The sequence below is a fragment of the Drosophila takahashii genome, chromosome 2R, assembly GCF_030179915.1.
Source record: "Drosophila takahashii strain IR98-3 E-12201 chromosome 2R, DtakHiC1v2, whole genome shotgun sequence".
In the NCBI taxonomy this organism is placed as follows: Eukaryota; Metazoa; Arthropoda; class Insecta; order Diptera; family Drosophilidae; genus Drosophila; species Drosophila takahashii.
This window is the reverse complement of record NC_091679.1, coordinates 1,970,595-1,991,470: the sequence shown is the minus strand read 5'-3', so window position 1 is coordinate 1,991,470 and position 20,876 is coordinate 1,970,595. Positions and strand designations below refer to the sequence as shown.

The 20,876-nt window shown below is 36.2% G+C and overlaps 1 protein-coding gene across 3 annotated transcripts in view; it reads left to right on the top strand.

Moving 5' to 3' along the window:
* The first annotated feature begins 1,311 nt into the window (after positions 1-1,311).
* LOC138912344 (kelch-like protein 10) overlaps positions 1,312-20,876 on the top strand; it is a 119,611-nt gene continuing 100,046 nt past the window's right edge. Inside the window, exons 1-4 of one of the 3 annotated variants that reach the window (XM_070212998.1) lie at positions 1,312-1,824; positions 1,877-2,158; positions 2,248-2,512; positions 14,635-14,799. In XM_070212998.1, coding sequence (XP_070069099.1) covers positions 1,508-1,824; positions 1,877-2,158; positions 2,248-2,512; positions 14,635-14,784 — 1,014 coding nt within the window. In that variant the 5' untranslated portion in view covers positions 1,312-1,507 and the 3' untranslated portion in view covers positions 14,785-14,799. Of the gene's footprint in view, positions 1,825-1,876; positions 2,159-2,247; positions 2,513-8,235; positions 8,318-14,634; positions 14,800-20,876 lie in introns of those variants that run through there. The other 2 variants (XM_070212999.1, XM_070213000.1) reach the window with 2 other exon arrangements.

Below are 20,876 nucleotides of genomic sequence, written 5' to 3'. Positions count from 1 at the left end.
CTAACATAAAAAAATATTATTTTGATCTTATTTCATATTATTTGTTCGGAAAAATACTGACTTCGGTATTTTAAACAAGTATATTTATAATTTATATGAAATCATATGACACTGATATGATAAAATATTATAAAATTTTTAGGAATTGCCCTAATAGCCTAGGGGACTAAAGCGTGCGGATTATATGTTATGTAAGCGTATAGTCGGAAGTGTGTGTTCAGTCCCACGTCGAGGCGGAAGTTCTTTGCGTCTTTTTATTTTTTTTTTTACTCAATAATATTACATATACAAATTGCGATTTAGTTAATGTAACACACACATAAATGGCTAAGTAAAAGTAAAAACCTCGAACCCAAGAAAACAAAATATGAAGGTACTTTGTACAGCGCCTCATGTGATGCTCCCCTGGCGCAGCTAATAGAGTGTTTGACTGCAAACTGTGATGCAAGGGGTTCGATTCCCACGAGCGACCAAGATGTTTTTCTCAAGTCAGTAAGTTATTTGATTTTTATATTCATAACTTGTTAATTATACAATAAATTCTGTTATTATTTCAGATAAAATCTGTAACTAAAAGTTGTTTATGTACGAACATAAAAATAAGTTGAGAAACAGGAACCAACAACAACACCGACTGTGCAACAGGGATAATTCCCGATTCCCCAATTTGTATTTTCTTTTTCTTATTCAATTTTTATCTGATATCGAGAGCACAAAATTAATTTTGATGAAAAATTTATATAAAAAATATTATTTTGATGACCAAAAAGTTTAAATGTTATTTTAATAATTAATCTTTCTTAAGATTGAATTGATATTTAAACATATCAACTAGATATTCTCGAAAATATCAACTTGATGTGTTCGAAATATCTATGTTGCATTAATTAATATCGGCCCAAATTTTATATGAAATAATGTTAACTTGAGTGCAATTTCATATCAATTTTTTTTTCTGTGTAAGAACTTTGATTGAAAATATGAGAAAAGCACCCTTGTTTTTTATAGCAAACCCGGGAACTTTGAAATTCAATTACAAGAGAACCATGTCCGACCGCCAAGTTCTTTTTGCACGTAAATTCTTAAGAAATCGCGGTCCATCGAGGATAATTTTTTCGCGAATTTCGGGGGTGAGCCCGCTAATATTTAGTATTACCTAAAAATCAAATAAATAAAAACCGTTACGGATTTGTAAACTACAATGGCTAACAAAAATAATGGTGTATTTAAAAATGTTTTGTTTTTTATTTTTTTGGTAAAACAAATTTACAATAACAGTTATTTTGGTCCCTGATTTTTTTGTTACGAGAGCTGTCTTGTTGTTATTCATAAAATTTCGATTTTTTACAGTTAAATACGGGGACTTTTCACCTACACAGTAATTTCAAAAAATCTATTAAAGCGGTTATTTTAGGTGGGCATCAAAGTCTATCGGCGTTGAAGATCGCACAGAAAAGGACCAGTATCGTAGGCCTTTCAGAGGAGCAACTGCTGACTCACTCTCCCAATGAATCGCGATCAAAATGAAAACGACATGCACAGCGTAAATGCAGGTCTGCCATTTGCGCTCGAGGTGCCACCCGAACTATCTGTGGACTCGATGGAGGTTAACGCGGACGGCATTCAGCCGGAAGACAAGCTTCTTGGTAGAGGTGTCCTGAATGAGTCTGCTAGGACGTTGACATCCACCGTGAGTGATGAGGCTCTTAACACCCTAAACGAGTTACGCGAAGCGAATCTATTGTGTGATGCCCAGATTTCGGTGGGAGAGCAGGCCTTCAACGTACACCGCGCAATAATGTGTTCATGCAGCTCGTATTTTCGGTGAGTTGTCAATTTGACATCCAAATGGCCCACTGCTACGTCTCCTTGCCAGCGCTCAATTTACAGGATTTAATGCCGACAATCGCAGCTGCGTAACTAGCACAGTTGCCTCCGAGAATCCCGTTATCCACATCCCCGGCATAAACGCATCCATAATGAACTCCATGATTCAGTACGCCTACCTGCGCCAAACCAACATCACCGAAAACAATGTGCACGAGCTTCTCATCTGCGCAGACTATGTTGGCATGGTAGGTTTGGTAAAGCAGTGCAAGGACTACCTTAGTCGCACCCTTACCGCGGATAACTGTGTCAGTATCATGGGATTCTCACGGTGAGTTGGAATTCTTATACACTGTTCTGCTTATAGCGATATAATTGGTGCGCTGGTTGTCATCGGGAAAAACACCTTTTTTTCGGCAGATTTCGGTTTCTGGAAGACCTTTACCTGAAGGCCCGAAACTACACACTAAGATATTTTACGGAAGTAGCAAACCGCAATAGTGACATCCTAGATATGAACGTCAAGGATTTCTACAGTATAATTAGCGATGATGAGCTAAACACGCGAGAAGAGGATCAAGTATGGAAACTGTGTGTTAAATGGATTGACCGAAATCCGGATGGCCGCAAGCATCATGTCGCGCACCTAATGACCGGGGTACGACTGGGCCTTATGACTCCAAAGGTGGGTACAAGCTAAGAAAAGATATACTTTTAATCAGGGTTGGGTTTTGTAATTTTTCAATACAACTATTTTCTTTTTTAAGCTTCCTTAATTTTGTTCACGAAATATTTCGCGTGTCATTTTTCCTAGAAAAAATTCGAGCTCCACTTCTGTTCATTTTAAAACTGTTTTCCTAACACAAATATACATTTAAAATCTGCATACATTTTTAAAGTCTTAAAGTCTTGGTATGCAGGAGTTGTAAAAGATATGATTTCATTAATTATACCCTTGTAGAGGGTATTATAATTTCAGTCAGATGTTTGCAACGCAGTGAAGGAGACGTTTCCGACCACATAAAGTATATATATTCTTGATCAGCATCACTAGACGAGTCGATCTAGCCATGTCCGTCTGTCCGTCTGTCCGTCTGTCCGTCTGTCCGTCTGTCCGTCTGTCCGTTTCTATGCGAACTAGTCTCTCAGTTTTAAAGATATCGCGATGAAACTTTCCCGAAAGTCTTCTTTCTATTGCAGGTAGTACATATGTCGGAGCGAGCCGAATCGGACCACTATATCTTAAGGCTCCCATAGGAATATTCAAAGATATATAAGAAAATGCATTGTTACTTTGTAGGAAGTAGGCGTTTTAATTCTTGACTCTTTAAAAACAAAATTCAAAAATAGAAACGCTGAATCTGGAATCCCTGGAACTGCACCGAGTGAGCATTACTTTATCTGCAAGGGTATATAAGCTTCGGCTGGCCGAAGGTAGCTTCCTATCTTGTTTTAATTTAATTTATCTTGTTCACGCCAAAAAGGCGTTTAATTTCTGGAGGCAGTGTCGAGCGGCAGTTTTCTCCAGATGTCCACATCTTGATTGCTCGAACTGCCCTTAGCTCTCCCTCACCAAATCTCCAGCAAGTCTCCGCTCTGCTCTGGAGCCCATAAGCTCAGTTAGGCTTAAGCAGTTCCTATTTTCAAGTGACCAAATAAACACACGCACGTCGCGGTATACCCGAAAAGTTCTATCCGTTTTTTCGCTACTATTTCTGCGCGGATTTCCGCCGCCTTTTTCCCTGGGACTCATCGCCTGCTACAATCAAGCCACCCCCGCCCCAACATTTGGTCCTTCGAGCCGGATATTTCCAGAAGATCCACTAGTACCAGCGTTCACCAGCAGCTACGGTGGCTTGATCCGCTCCAGATAAGTTCTACTTATTAATATTATTTGCCGGTCATACAGCCAGTTGTTCAAACTCCATTTCGTTCAACTTGTTGTATGATTTCTTGTTTAAATCCAAAAGAGATTTAATCCGACGCAACGGCATTTAATATATATATATTCCAATATATCACAATTCCTTTGTGACCAAATTCCGTACATTCCGAAAAATTCCGTGGCTATCCACAAGTTTGCAAATCCGCAGTAACAATTTATTTAAATTATAAATAAATATATATTAAAAAAAACTCGAAATGTATGTAAAAATATAACCCAGCCACAGTAAAAGTTTACGATTTTTAAAATTGTTCCGCAAAAATTGCACTCTGGGTTTTTACTGTGTTCCAGCTGCGTGTATATTAGGGCGGGTCGATTTGTATGGGGCCGAAAAAAGTGATGAATCGTATAGGGGGAACGTAATCTTTAAAGGATTCTAAGCCATATTGGCGAACATACTTATGGTCTAAAATGACGTTTGACCCCCCCACACGCGAATTAAAATTACAGCTTTTTTTGAGGAAAATATCATAGTAGTCAGCTCAGATGTATTACTAAATTTGAAATAAAAATTTTAAATTGATATTCAGTAATATATCTGTGGTGACTACTATGATATTTTTCTCAAAACAGCATTATTATTCATTCGCGTTTGGGAGAGGGGGGGTTCAAACGTCATTTTAGACCATAAGTATGTTCGCCAATATTGCTTTGAATCCTTTAAAGATTACGTTCCTCCTATACGATTTTTGGGGTCCCAAATCAACCCACCCTAGTGTATATATTTATACATAAATATTCTAATACAGTCCACTTCTACTACTCTGCGTGTCTAAATCAATTCCAAGACCCTAATATATATTCGTGGTCTATAAACTACATTTTCCGAGTGTCTGTTAAAAATATATTATCCAGCCACAGTAAATATTTCAAATTCAAAGTGATCCGCCGAAATTGGCAGCTTTGTGTTTTTACTGTGTTCCTGCTGCGTGCATATATTTTTTACATAAATATCAAAATACAGTCCACTCCATCCACATACATTTTAGAGCTAATTGTTTCAATGAATTCCCGCAAATATATTTTGCATTTCCAAGCTATTCCGCTATTCGTAATCGAAGTCTCCACAATTACCGCAATCGGTGCCCATCCGCTATCCAGCTGACATACACATACATTAGACTGGGTCGATTTGTATGGGCAAAAAAAAAGTGATAAATCGTAGGGGGGGGAACGCAATCTAGGAAGAATTCTAAGCAATATTGCAAAAGAAACTATATCTTGAAAACCACGTTTGACCCTCCGCATTTGCAAAAGAAAAAACCCAGTATTTGATGAAAAATATCACAGTAGCCCTGAAATTTCTACACTAGAATGGACCTGAAAAACGTAAAAAATCGTTTGGGCGGAAAACAATCTCTGGGCATTTCTAAGCCATATTGCCCAAGAAACTATATGCCATAAACCACGTTTGGCCCTCCGCATTCGCAAGAGAAAAATACTGGTATTTCGTTTTACTTTTGAGTAAAATATCATAGTAGCCGTGAAATATTTGTCAATCTTAAATTCTCCCCTTTGCTAAAAATGTTTTGTTCTCTTTAAAGCATTTTTTTAACACTGGTATTTTGTATATTAGTAACGGCTACTATGATATTTTTCTCAAAAATAAAGTGAAATACCAGTATTTTTCTTTTGCAAATGAGGAGGGTCAAACGTGGTTTTAGGCATATAGTTTCTTGGCCAATATGTCTTAGAATGGTCCATTGATTATGTTCCGCCCAAACGATTTATATCTTTTTTCGCGTCCATACAAATGTTCCAAAGTCAAGGGTACTGAGATATTTTTTATCAAAAAAACAGTATTGTTCTCTTGCAAATGCGGAGGGTTAAACGTGGTTTCCAAGGCATAGTTTCTTTGGCAATGTTGCTTAGAATAGTCTATAGAATACGTTCCCCCCCTACTATTAGTTGACCTCCAAATCGACCCACCCTAACATACATACAGACATACATACATACAGCTACGTATTCTCCACGCATTCTGCAGCGCACAGTGGGTCAAGTGCAAACAATAATTAAATCCATAAAAATATAGTTAGATCGTCAGTTGACTTTCTCGAGAGTATCGATTTGGGTAAAAAGGCATTCTTTGCCATTTTTAATTGACGGTTTCGATCGAGTCGTTGTTACAAGTCTAATTGCTAGTTAGGTCCCGCAAAGATTAAGTTTCAATTATGAAATCTCATTTAAATCGTTTCAAAGAGATGTTTTATTTAAAGCGAGCTGTTGCTTGTGCGGTCTGTACACGACTATTTGATCCGAGCTTTTATTGTAATGTCTTTCTTTTTTATCTTTATTCTTAGACTAAGCTTATACATGTAGGGTATACAAATAGTTATACTTGGATATGTGACTCCCCCACGACAAGTTTCTGCAATCTTAATTGTGAAAATTTATAAATTGTAATTAAATGTATAACTCTTATAAACTTAATTTAATTTTGGAATGTGTATTTTCTTTTGACTTGGTCTTTGTATATTTTTGCGTTTGCGCCTTCATTTGATATTAGGTAGTTTCCATCTTGATGATAGTTTTGCTTTAAATACTTTGTTTTGAATCGTATCATTGATTTTATCGCCTGCATTAAAAAGTCGGTTGTGCTCATTTAATGTCAAGTGTAGTCTCTCAACATGTGAGTTCCCTGTTTTTTTATACGGTGTCGTGAAATGGATTTCTATATTATTATCTATAAGAAACTGTTTTATGCAATTTATATTAAATTCATTATCCGTTATAATAAGCTTGGGCTTGCCTAAGTACTGGATTCTCTCTCTTAGCAACGAAACCCAAAATCTATCGAGTATTACTATAAAAGAGTAGATGTCGATTTGTGTCATGTTCCCCCAGCCCAAACCATAAGACCTAAAATTCTGGAAAAAATTGGGTCTGAATTAGAGTCCTGCATGAGTGTACTTGGAAGTCAATTTTTAAAATCAGTTAAAATGGATCACTTTTTTCATTTTAATTGTTAGAGGAGTTGTGCACTAAGAAAGGATTTTTTAAAATTCGGCTCCTACGGACTCCCAGGACTTTTGCAAAATGCGAAATTGCGGGATTAAAACATGAACCATTCCCACAGATTTCTACCAAACAAGTTGAAATTTTTATTTTAAGCTTTATTTGTAAAAATCTTTGGAAGCCCAGAAGATGAGCCCCAACCGACTTCCGGTTGGGGGTACTAAATTTTTTTTCCTCAACAATTATGCGATCGGATCCGTTTTTGGTTTAAAGTGTGGAGCTATGCCATACTTATACATTTTTTTTGGACCCACGGTTGATTTTATATTTTTTTTTGTAAGGTTGCGGGGGTTGTTCTTGTTTTTTGTGTGCTTGCTCACGAACGAATTCCGAACACAGCTCTCACAAAAACAACGTGAGCAGAAGCAGACCGAGAGAGCAGAGAGAGTCATTTGAAGCAAAAGAGAGGCGGCAAAAGTTTATTTTCTGGTTTGGAATCACCTGATCAAAATTTTACTATTTGGACACCAGAACGAATAATTTAATAGATGCAATTATTAGTCAAAGTGTGAAGCTAACCCGAAAAATGCATAAGGAGTCTTTGTTTTTATTTTAAACAATTTTTGATTGGTTTTCACATTTGAATGTAAGAAACCCAATGACACACACACACATCGACAAATTGGCATGTAGATAAGTATGTGATGATTAAATTCCCTGCAGTTCCATTCAGCGCTTTTTTAGCAGTTAATCACTGCTAAAACTTGAGCACTAAGCGCTCAATTAGTAGTGAATTTGTATGAAAAATAACGATGATTTTAACATGGGCATGTCCTAGGGGCTCATCACTGCCAGAAACTAGCGCTTTCTTAGCACCTGTTCATCACCATTTTTCAGCGCTTAATTCATCACCAAATTCGGCGCCTTTTTGGCGCTTTTTTAGCTCCGAAATATCACCCAAAATCATCAGCAAAGAGAGAAAAAAATAAAAAATATGTTGAATTTCATCGCCTTTATCAAAAGGTTTATATTATATAATATTAGAATATAAGACAAGAACGATAAAAACTTACTTAGAAGTTATCTGTATCGAGTATTACTATAAAAGAGAAAATGTCGATTTGCGTCATGTTCCCCCAGCCCAAACCATAAAACCTAAAATTCTGGAAAAAATAGGGTCTTAATCGTGAGTTAGAGGAGGTGTGCACTAAGAAAGGATTTTTAAAATTTGGCTCCTAAGGACTCCCTGGACTCTCGAAAAATGCAAAATTAGTTGATTAAAACATCAACCTTTCCCACAGTTATTAACCAAACAAGTTGATATTTTTTTTTTAAGCTTTGTTTGTGGAAATCTTCGAAAGCCCAGAAGATGAGCCCCAACCGACTTCCGGTTGGAAAGGTGAAAATCCCAAAATTGTGGAGATTTTTCTGATGGAAAAACAATTCTGAGAATTAAATCTTAAATGGAACTAATTTTAATTATTCATTGTATGCTTTAATTTCAGTCGACGCAGTGCTATTTAGCGCTCGGTCTGAATTCGGGAACTGCAGGGTTAGGATAAAACACCTAATGGATGCAATTATGAATCAAAATGTGTATGTATCCCGTAAAATATTCAGGAGTTTTAGTTTCTGGGCTCTACTCTAAAACTGTAAAGAAATTAGAAAAACTATTGAGATATGCGTATACACACATTCATATGAACATATGAATTTATGTACTTTAAAAACATAAAATGAAATATATGCGTGCACAAATAACATTCCAATTTAAGAAAAGAAATCTGGAAATTGTACCAGCTAAAACGTACCTACAAAACTTTTTAAAAAATTGGGCTTAAATTGTGTTAAAGGCGAGGGGTAGGTATTTAAGTGTCATTTTTAATATACAGGGGTGGTCAAAAGTATTTTCACAAATGTAAATGTTAACTGTACTTATATTAAGAACTAATAATATAAACTTTTAGCACCTATAGAAAGAGCACTTCAATTCCGTTTAAATGACACAAAAATGTTCTTAACCCATTAAGACCCCTTTGAAAAGTGAGCAAATTTTGCGAAAGTCAAATTTTTGGACTTTTTTCCTGGGGCTTAAAACAAAAATGTTTTGATGCAAAGTTGTTCCCCAATCAAAATTATTAATAACTGCAAAAAAAAAATTTTCAAAATATTTTTCCTTGTATTTCTTATGATTTTTTGAATGGAGACATCTCAGTAAAATTTTGTATGAAAAGGAAGAAAAAGCGGCTAAAATAGCTATTTTCAAAAAATCATAAAAAATACAAGGAAAAATATTTTGAAATTTTGTTTTTTGCAGTTATTATTAATTTTGATTGGGGAACAACTTTGCATCAAAACATTTTTGTTTTAAGCCCCAAAGCAAAAGTTAAAAATTTTATTTTCAAAAAAAATTGTCTAATTTGCTAACTTTTCAAAGGGTACTTAATGGGTTAAGAACATTTTTTTGTCATTTAAACTGAATTGAAGTGCTCTTTCCATAGGTGCCAAAATGTTTATATTATAAGTTCAAAATATGAGTATAGTTAACATTCAAATTTGAGAAAATACTTTTGACTAGGGTTGTATTCTCTTTTAAGTTTTTAAGGTTTTTGGGGTTTAGATCTGTTCGAAAAAACGGTAAAAAAATAGTAAAAGTTTTTCTCTGCGTTCGCAAAGCTAACAAAAATGATATATTTAAGCTACCAGAACGGTGGAGTTACGGTGGGAATAAGGTGAGGTTAGTGCGGAGTTAAGTTGCGATTAAGGAGATCTTAGATAGATTAGGGTAAAAGTAATGTAAAGGTGAAGGTAAGAAAGGTAAGGTTCGTTTGGGTCAAGGTGACAAACAAGTTTAAATAAGAAAAAGTGGAGTTAAAGTAAGAAAGTATAGTAAGGAAACATTTTTTTCAGGTGAGACTAAAGTTAGGTTAGGTAAGAAGAGGAAAAACTGGTGTTAGGGTGGGTTAAGACGAGGAAGTAGTGAAAACAGCATTAGGGTGCTAAAAAATTATGCAAAGGGTGAGAATAAAATACGTGGGGTTAAGGTGAGGTAATATTATTAAATGCGGTGTTACGTAAGGTATGTTATGGCTAGAAGGATATGGATAGAATGTTAGTGCGCTTTAGCTGGGTTTACTGTTTAGCTAAGGTTAGGCGGGATTTCACTCGGATATTAATTTGAATTTGGAAATATGAAAAAATCAGCAATAAATGCTTTGCTTATAGTAGCGGACAACGTCGCTTCGGGTATTGCTAGTTATTAATATAATTTTAATCAAGGTAAGAATTAATGTGAAAACAAAAATACTGAAACAAAATATCAATGGTAAAATGCAGTAATTTGGAATTGCCTTTCTTGATGTCTTTTCTTAAATTAATCGAATATATAAAGCAAAACATTGCTTCGCATAAATATTGGTTTCCCTTATAAGAGTTGTCTACAGTGGATACCTTCTAGAAACCCCCATATTAGCTAAATCGCAAAGTGTATTTGGTTTTTATTTACCTTTTCGTTACCTAAATAAAAATATTTCCTCTAACTTCATAAATCTTAACCAAAATATTCATATTGGTTTTTGTAGAGCTATCTGTTAGAGAAAGAGATATGTTTAAGCAATTTTTTGGTGTATTTTTTTAAGAAAGCAAGCCTATTTTCTAGATTTACACGCTTAGGCTTAGTACTCAACCCAACAAAAAGTCGTCCAAAACAAAAAACTTAATATGAAAAACAACGTCAAAAAATTTTGTTTCATATGAAGTTTTTGTTTTGGACGACTTTTTGTTGGGTTGAGTACTAGCCCTAATCGACTTGAAATTTAATTACATACTCAATCCAGTATGACATTCTATATTTAAACAATATGTTTTGGACAAAGTACTAATGTTGTAAAGAAAATTAGTGTAAGGATTTGTGTCGAAAAATTTATTTGTTTCTGTTCTGTGCAGCTGATAACTTACGCAAGCAAAAAGACAATCTACTGTTGTTTTTGCGGAAAATAAGAAAAAAGTTATGATAAAGTCTTTTCTCGGCTGTAGGCTAAAAATAAGGAATTTGTAAATTTAAAATAATTAGCAAATATAAAGGTATGCATAATTTTCAGTTTTAATTTCCGCAGGCGAAGCTGCGGGCTACAGATCCTGCTAGTTTTATTAATAAATGGCTCGATCTAACAAATCGTGGAACGTGTTCTAAATTCCATTACTTTTTAGGCATCGCATGATGTCTGAAAGCGTAGAATGGAATCGTTCTATTTGTTCATTTACTGAACTTTTATACGGGGGAGCCGTGTAGACTTTAATTCCTAATTGGTCTTTCATCATAAAAGTTATGGAGGCGGAATTCAATGATTTTTCGTTATCAATAACTACACTTTTCGGTATACCGAAATAATATAAAAGATCATGTAGAGCGGGTTTCACATGTTCTATTGATTTAGATTTCATAATTCTACCCTGCGCTAACTTAGAGAACTTATCTAATGCTGTCAAAACTAAACTTTTTTCTGTTGAATAAATGTCAATATGAAGAGTGTGTCCTGGGTATTCGGGAATTGGTGTTAATTGAAGTTCTGGATTTGTGGGATGTCTGTCATATTTTACTGTTTTACAAATTTCACATTGTTTTAAAATATTTGTAACTTTTTGTTTCATTCTTGGAAAGTAGAATTGATACGAACACACATGTATATATAATTTGCAAAAATTTAAATTATGTTAAAGCCGAGGGGCGCACGAAGAAAATTGTTGGCAAATTTCGTTTCCAAAATTACACCTACTGTTTTCTCCAGCTGTTGATTCCCAGCCGACATTGGGGCACTTCTTTTTTTGTTTACCTACCGATCCGGCGAGCGGATCCGTTTTTCGCTTAAAGCATTTTGGCCGTAGCCTTTCATAGGTATTTGTGTGTTATTTTTTATATATTCTTTTTTACGTTTTTAAGGTTTTTGGGGGTTAGATCTGTTCGAAATAAACGGTAAAAAAGAGTAAGAGTTTTTCTCTGCATTCGCTTAGCTAACCAAAATGTTATAATTTGCTACCAGAACGGTGGAGTTATGGTGGGAATAAGGTGAGGTTAGTGCGGGGTTAAGTTGCGATTAAGGAGGTATTAGATAGACTAGGGTAAAAGTAGTGTAAAGAAGGTTTAAAGGTGATGTAAAGGTGAAGGTAAGAGAGGTAAGGTTCGTTTGGGTCAAGGTGACAAACAAGTTTAAATAAGAAAAAGTGAAGTTAAAGTTAGTAAGTATAGTAAGGAAACATTTTTTTCAGGTGAGACTAAAGTTAGGTTCGCTAAGAAGAGGAAAAACTGGTGCTAGGGTGGGCTAAGACGAGGAAATAGTGAAAACAGCATTAGGGTGCTAAAATAGTATGCAAACGGTAAGAATAAAATACGTGGGGTTAAGGTGAGGTAATATTAGGGTTAATTCGGTGTTAAGGTATGGTATGTTATGTCTAGAAGGATATGGATAGAATGCTAGTGCGCTTTAGGTGGGTTTACTGTTTAGCTAAGGTTATGCGGGATTTTATTCGGATATTAATTTGAATTTGGAAATATGAAAAAATCAGCAATAAATGCTTTGCTTATAGTAGCGGATAACGTCGCTTCGGGTATTGCTAACAAGCAGTAGCGCATTTTGTGAATTTGTCTATTGTAGTAAGGTACATAATGTTTCGCATGGGGAACCAAATATCTAGATGGATTATCTCGTTGTGTTGCGAAGGGGTATCGGTTATGTTTAGCTTATATTTTAAGGGGTTTCGATCAAGTTACAAATTTTACAATTATTAACATATTTCTGAATTTCTTTCTGAAGATTCGGATAGTAATAAATTTTTTTATTTCGGCAAAGATTTCGTTAATACCTCTATGGTTGTTTTTTAAATGTTCTTCATTTATTATTTTTAAAATTTGTTCTTTATCTGTCACATCTTTTAGTAAAATAAACGATCTTATTAGTTTTAAGTTTTCGTTGCATGCGAAGTATTGTCTGTAACATTCCTGGAATTTCACGTACAAATTAACGTCTTCGCAATAATTGGCTACTAGGCCTTTATCTGGTAAGATTTCCTGCATTAATTCTAAAATAGTGGTCTTATTTCCTATTGTTTCTATAATGTGTCTTATTTTTCGTTTATACAAGATTTTGGTGGCTAGCGATTCCTTTTGCGATACTTTTAGTACTATTTGCGATTTATATATGTTTAACGCGTTATCTGTATCGACTATCACTATAAAAGAGTAAATGTCGATTTGCGGAAAAAATTGGGTCTGAATCGTGAGTAAGAGGTGTGCACTAAGAAAATTTTAAAATTCGGCTTATAAGGACTCCCAGAACTCTCGAAAATTGCAAAATTGGTTGATTAAAACATCAACCATTCCCACAGTTATCAACCAAACAAGTTGATATTTTTTTTTTAAGCTTTGTTTGTGGAAATCTTCGAAAGCCCAAAACCGACTTCTGGTTGGGGCACTTAATTAATTTTTCCTCACCGATTATGCGATCGGATCCGTTTTTGGTTTAAGGTATGGAGCTATGTCATACAATCAGTAAGGTATTTATACCCGTTACTCGTAGAGTAAAAGGGTATATTGTATTCGTCCAAAAGTATGTAACAGCTAGAAGGAAGCGTTTCCGACCCCATAAAGTATATATATTCTTGATCAGGGTCACTAACCGAGTCGATCTAGCCATGTCCGTCTGTCCGTCTGTATGAACGCTGAGATCTCGGAAACTGCAAAAGCTAGAAGGTTGAGATTTTCAACACATATTCTTCCTACGCAGCGCAAGTTTATTTCAGACGAGCGCCACGCCCCTTTAACGCCCACAATCGCCCGTTAACGATTTTAAAATGTGTCTGGCGCACACACCTTTAAAGATTTCCGAGAAGTATAAATGCAATTTTTTTGTGTATATTTATACCTATCGAAATGTAGAAGACATTTTTCAAATCGGACCATTCGTTAAAAAGTTATACGCAATCAAAAAAATGTTATATATCCATCTCCAACGCACTCCCTTTAGCCGAGTGACGGGTATTAGATAGTCGGGACAACAACCCGACTATAGCGTTTTCTCTTGTTTTAATTTTTTTTTTTTGACGCACGGTTGATTTTATAAGATTTTTTTTGTTTTCGGGGGTTGCTGGGGGCCTCTTTGGCAGCACGTTGTTTTTGTTTTTCGCAGCACTCACGAACGTCAGCAAAAGCTCCAAAAATAAGGTGAGTCTGTAAATATTGTTAAGTAGAACAGGCCGTTTCGTATGTGAATTAGATGTTGTTTTCACATTCTCCTCTAAACCCTCCCGACCATGGCAACACTGGAGACTATTTGTATTGCCCCAAAGAATTCCTTTTTCCGACTACTGGTTGTGATAAATTTGTGGCATGATGTACTTATGACAGACTACATTTTATTTAATCTTCCATATTTAAATGAAATGAAATTCTATTCCAAGATTTCACAAAATGGTACTTTATTATTATTCAGTTGAACAATCCTTAGTTCTAATAAAAGCACATTGTTGCTGGTTTTAAATTTTACTTTACTTCCTAGAGACTTTTCACTGGGCCCACTGATCTAGCTGTATTTGAGGGGGTACTTAAATATTATTTTAATAGTTCTTACATTCTAAATGAATTTTAATTACTTAAATCATACTAAGGTGTTCGGATCAATTATCCGTATTGTGTCTTCATTGACGTTATAGGCTTAGACAAAAGATCAAATTAAGCGCGGCTAATGGCCGGGTTGCCTAAGGCGGTGGTGTGTAAATTTTAAGCTAGATGGTATTCATGAGTTTATTTAGAACTTATCCTGATCCTCATTCATTGTAATGTACCTTGCGCTCTTTTGTCCACAAAATAAATAAGCCTAGAAGCAGACTTTAATTTTTTTTTTCCCACACAGGTTACCAAAGAGAATGAGTCGCTGCCAAGCTCAGCTCAAAAAGGTTGCACTCAAGAGAAATTAGGGAATCAAAATTACATGAGAGTACCGTGGGTTGGCGGACAAAAATGGCGATCTTTTTCGAAATTTGGGGAAATTTTGGTTACATAAGGTTCTGACACGCGAGTATCGGTCTTTTCTAATTCTAACGCCAGCCAAGGCAGACGTACATATCTCAAGCAAAGTCAAAGTTAATTCAAAGTGCCAGCCAGTCAAAGATTAGAAAAGTTATTAATAACACAGGTACACAGCAAAAAATTTCCACGAACCATTTCTAGTTTTCCATGATTATTAGGTGCTCCTGAGTAAAAGTCCCATACAAAATTATTTTCCATCACCTACAGGTTCCGCGGGATAGCTAAGAATACAAGAAACCGATGTTTACCGAAATTTTGAATTACGTCGCTTATATAACACTGGTCGACAAAAAAAAGCCCAAGAATAAAAGCTACCAAACCTGAAAGGATTTTAGCTGTAGATTACTACCTCATACTTGGAAACTTTCCATCACGTAGAAGTTTTGAGAAATCCGTATTCAAAGTTCCAAATTTTAATAGTAAGAAAACCCTTCCTAGCCCAGAGAATTTAGCGGAAAAGGTACTTTGAACCTTTAACTTCAAGATTGTCCAATCACAAAGTTGGGCGACCTCTACTTCCTTAGCTACAATGGATTTTACAGAAATACTTTTTGTCACTTTTTTTCATCTATAGTAGCCTGATATTTTTAATGTATTGTATGTGTATGGGTCTCAGTTCAACAAGGAAAATATCAGGCTACTATAGATGAAAAAAAGTGACAAAAAGTACTTCTGTAAAATCCATTTTAGCTAAAGAAATAGAGGTCGCCCAACTTTGTGATTGGACAATCTTGAAGTTAAAGGTTCAAAGTACCACTTCCGCTAAATTATGGCTCCGGGCTACGAAAGGTTTTCTTACTATTAAGCCGCAAAAAGTGCCTAAAAATCGAAAATTTGGAACTTTGTCCACGGATTTCTAAACACTTCGACGTGATGGAAAGTTTCCAAGTATGAGGTAGTAATCTACAGCTAAAATTCTTTCAGGTTTTGTAGCGTTTATTCTTGGGCCAAAAAAAAGTCTTGATTTTGTCGACCTGTGTAATTGGATTTTCGGTAGGACCTACTCTCAATACATCACGACATTCCTTAAAAATTGTCCTCATTGTGAACCATTGCCCATGTCTTTGGAATTCGACGTCAAAGTTGAAAATCCCAAAATTGTAGAGATTTTTCTGATGGAAAAACAATTCTGAGAATTAAATCTTAAATGGAAGTAATTTTAACTATACATTGTATGCTTTAATTTCGGTTTAAAGCGTTTTCATGAGGACATTTTATTGGATTTCTTATACTAATAAAACAGATTTTTTGATTTCATTATGAACTCCTAAATGTTGTCAATTTTTGAATAAGTCATGGCAACCTCTAAAACTAAGAAACTAAATACGTTCACTGAACATTAGGGCGGTTTTTTATAAGGAATTTTTATCTCACCCTTTTAAACACCAGATATTTGTGCAAAATAACTTAAACTAAAATCCAAAAAATTTTTAATTAAGTCTAAGGGCTTGCGCAATGGTCTCAAAGTTTCCAAAAAAATTACTCATACGGCACGTAAGCCAGTATGAGTTTTCGGTAGGCAAATCTTTTCCCATATCTACACTTGTCAAATATTTGATTTCGTTCATAATCGTTAACAAAATGGAGAGCACCTTTTTTTGGTTGGAAAGCTAAATTTAAATTTTGATGAAGAAGAAACTTTGCCGTTAAAGAGGACCGTACTTTGCTCTACAGGACAGTTCCTCTGAAACAAAGTTTCTTATCTGAAAGTGCTCAGCTTGTTGCAAAAATGCGTATGGGAGAGCAAGGAAATTCGAGTACGTCCTTTGACGAATAAGGCGACTTAACAAGAAAAGACAGACGGACATGGCTTGATCGACTCTCCTGGTGATGCTGATCAAGAATATATAGTCGGATATCATTCCTTCATTGCGTTGCAAACTTTTGACTGAAATTATATTACCCTGTACCCTATAATGCAGGGATATAACAAAATAAATAAATTTGTGAATTTTCGGTATAATTATATTGCTTTGTTTGTCTGTTTGTATGAAGGATTCAATAAATGTAGATCTAGACGATTTTGTTGAATAATAGTCCACGTAATTCATTAGACTACGAATACAAACTAAAGTAAAACTTTAGGTTTCGACTTGGGATCTAAACTTGTTATAAAACCTGCAAGTGTTTTTTTGGCCACGATACGTACATTAAGATTTTTAAAAATATCTAAATAGCTTTTTATCCACATATTCTGCATATAGTTTGGGGGCGATAAATAAAAAAAATATTCGTTTGATTTGTGGTGCGACTCCCTTAAATATTGGAACTTATACTGCCATAGCTATTTTATTTTTCTTTAGCCGTTTGTAAAGGTGACAAGGTTACCTTTATGTTTAGACTAAATAAGTTATGACAAGTCTACGCCATCTATATGAAATTAAAATATTTGATCAAGGGCAACAGTTCGTATGAGTGATAAACTTAAAGGTCAATGCGCAAGCACTAAATCGCATTTTTTTATACTTTTTCTTTTTGGTATGTCGTAAATGCACCAATGCGCTAAGTATAAGGGGGTGAGAGTAGGACCTTAGAATTTTTCATACAAAAAAAAACCACCCTACTGAACATACATAGGGAAATGTATATGTTTACTTCCATTCTGTAGGATGCCTTGATATCATTATCTACTCCTAAATGTTGTCAAATTTTGAATAAGTCATGGCAACCTCTAGAACTAAGAAACTAAATACGTTCACTGAACATACATAGGATGCCTTGCGAAAACAATAAAGGTTAGTCTAAATATATAGGCCAAATAATTTGAAATGTCGGCACACATCGGATTTTTGTATGCTTAGCTATACCGCGGAACCTGTAGGTGATGGGACATAAGTTTGTATGGGACTTTACTCAGGAGCACCCAATTATCATGGAAAACTAGAAATGATTCGTGGAAATTTTTGGCTGTGTACCTGTGTAATTTCAGTCAGATGTTTGCAACGCAGTGAAGGAGACGTTTCCGACCAAATAAAGTATATATATTCTTGATCAGCACCAATAGCCGAGTCTATCTAGCCATGTCCGTCTGTCCGTTTCTATGCGAACTAGTCTCTCAGTTTTAAAGCTATCTTTTTTTTCGATATGCTCAACAAAAAGTTTATTGGAGGGTGTTATGTGAAACTCAATTCACTTTCACCCATGGTAAAAAAAACAAAAGTAGTGAATAAAAAAAAAAAAGAGTTATTACAAAAATTTAACAGTGTTGCAGACTATGCGTCTAAGTCTGGAATGAGTCTTCCACAAGCGTGCCGTCCAAGTATCCAATTGTCTGATGGGTGCAATCTCTTTAGTCTTCTTCTGTTCATAGGTCTGGAAAGTCTGAAAGCAAGTCTGTTTGTGTGGGAGACGAGTCTTGATCTGTATCGGATGGCCCTATTGGTGATAGATTTACAAACAGGATTAATTTTGAGATCTCGAAAATAGTAGTGTTTCTTGTATAGTATAAGGCGTTTATCATATGTCTTAAAATTTTGGATTGGTAGGATTCAATTCTTTTTATAGAAGAGTTACAGGCAGTGCCCCAGAAGTGTATACCCCAATGTAGACTAGGCATCAAGGTTGCTTTGAAGAGCCGGGTTTTCGCCAACCGGGTGATCGACAATCCACTGCCCGGTCGAAGAAGCTTTTTGCCTTACTGAAGGACAGGCTGCCACAATGTGCTGCTTCCAGGTAAGTCGCCTGTCTTTAAGGATATGGTTGACCACCCGATGCATTTGCTCAGCAGCGTTATGCAGACTCCTGAAACCAAACTGATGATTTGGAATTGCATCCTGGAACATATGAACACTAAAAAGCCTTTTTAGTAAGATTCGCTCAAAAATTTTAGAGAAGTTTGGCAATAGGCTTATAGGCCGAAAAGAATCTGCACAGCGGGGAGTGACGCCTTTCTTGGGGATCATAACAACATTCGCATGCTTCCACTGCTCCGGATAATATGAAAGAACAATCATAGCATTAAAGATACGCGTTAGGAACGAAATACCTGCTACTGGCAAAGCTTTAGCTTGTTTTCCGTCAATGCTGTAATGGACAGGGGCTTTGTTAGTCTTCAGTCGCTTTATTTGGTCTTTAACTTCTTCTGCATCAATAGGTGAAATTTGAGAAGCTGGACCAGAGGGAACGTCATCAAAAGCTTCTGTAACAGCAGCCTCTTCATCTGTGACTAAATCAAAAGGCTTAAATCTTTCTTCCAAAGAATAAGCGAACTCCTTAGCTATTTCATCATATTTATTTGCCCAGGTACCGTCCGATCGAAGCAAGGGAAACTTCTGGAGAGGCTGCCGTTTAAGCCCGCGAGTGCATTTCCACAGTTAAAAGCCTCGATCAGCATCCGGATCGATAGCACTAAGTTTCCGGACAAAGAATTCGGACTTAGCATCATAAAGTGCTTTTCTTAATAAAGTATCAGCTCTTTTCAATATTGCTAAGTCTTGCGGATGACGCGTTTGTATCCAGCGTCGCCGGAGTGATCTCTTCTGCCTAACCAGCGTCGTTACTCTGATGTTTAAAAGAGCTTTATTTGGATGTGGAACAGCAGAGCGATTACCGATAGCAGTGGATGCGGCAGCGGCAGATTGAATCTTTAGAGTCAGGTCACTAACAGCTGTATCAATATCCAGAGGACAGTTCAGATCAGCAGATTCATTATTCTCAATAATAATTGCAGCAGTTTGACATTTTACAATAGAGTTTGTACTGTAAGGGGAGTACTGCAAGTGAGAGCGTATTAAAATAGCAGCACCTCCTCGAAGACGGTCAGAGGGATCATTAGCCGTCAATAAATCATATCCAAAAATTTTGAAATGTGATCGGCTGTTAAAATGCGTTTCGTTAATTAGCATCACATCAACTGAATTAGCGCTAAGATAGTGCTCTAACTTGAGACTTTTGCCAGTGACACCATTGGCGTTCCAAAATGAGAAACGAATGCCTAAACTAGACTGATTTTAGACGCATCAGAAGGCGAACTGCCGGTAAACTGGTTCATAAGAAGCTCCATCATTTTCATCATCATTGACATCATCTGGTCAATACGGGAGATAAGCATTTCAAAGCCAGCACTAGGCGATGGAGGCTCAGGAACGGTAAAGCTGGGCCCCAAACACTTTGGGCAGGAAAAGGGGCAGGAACAAATTTAATTCTTGGTTGTTTTTTGATTGTTCCAGATTTGCGACGAGCAATTGCTTCTAGAAAAACTGGACATTTGGGCTAGCCTGCACTGTGGTTGGAACCGCAATTAATGCACTTAAATTGATCCTGAGACGTAACAGGGCAAACAGGGCTTCGAGATTCATGATCACCACCACATTTTGCACATTTGGGGGGCACGAAACAGTATGTTTTTGTGTGTCCAAAATCCTGGCACTTATAGCACCTAACAACTTCATCACGGCGTTCAGGAGGGACGATAGTAATTGACTGATAAGCCAATGATTTAATGTCATAGACTTTGACATTATTTATCGATGACTCTAGCTCAACAAAGAAAATATTGGGTCTGTGACCATTGTTCTTACCCGGGGGGTTATAAACATTGCGGACAACGTGCCCAGCGGCGCCTAAATCAGCCTTAATATCTTTAGGATCCGTAGACGAATGTAGGCCTTTGACGACAATCCTGAAAGATCGATCACTTTTCAGTTGCCAAGAATTAAACGGAATATTATTACTCCACAAGAGATGGTGAACTATTTTGTATGTATCACCATCGAAAGGAGACACCCTCACTGTAGCAGGTCCAGTGATCTTAAATCTTATATTGGTTGTGGCAGCCTTGATTAGATTCATAAGTTGCTTGACATCAGTAACACCCTTTATCACAAAGGCGGGCGGACGTGGTTCAGATTTGGGTGCTTTAGTCGAAGAAATAGGAGTACAAGAAATACCCTTTGACTTTTGGGAAATTCCACCACTATTGCTAGAAGTTATTGTACTCTTACTAGTCACAGGGGGCTGGCAGGAACTTAAGGGCTCCGATGGAGGAGACTGAGTGTCCATACGATCATTAGGGAGTGGTTTTTCAATGTCATCATCCGATAAGAGGGCAAAGCCGTTTCCATGACC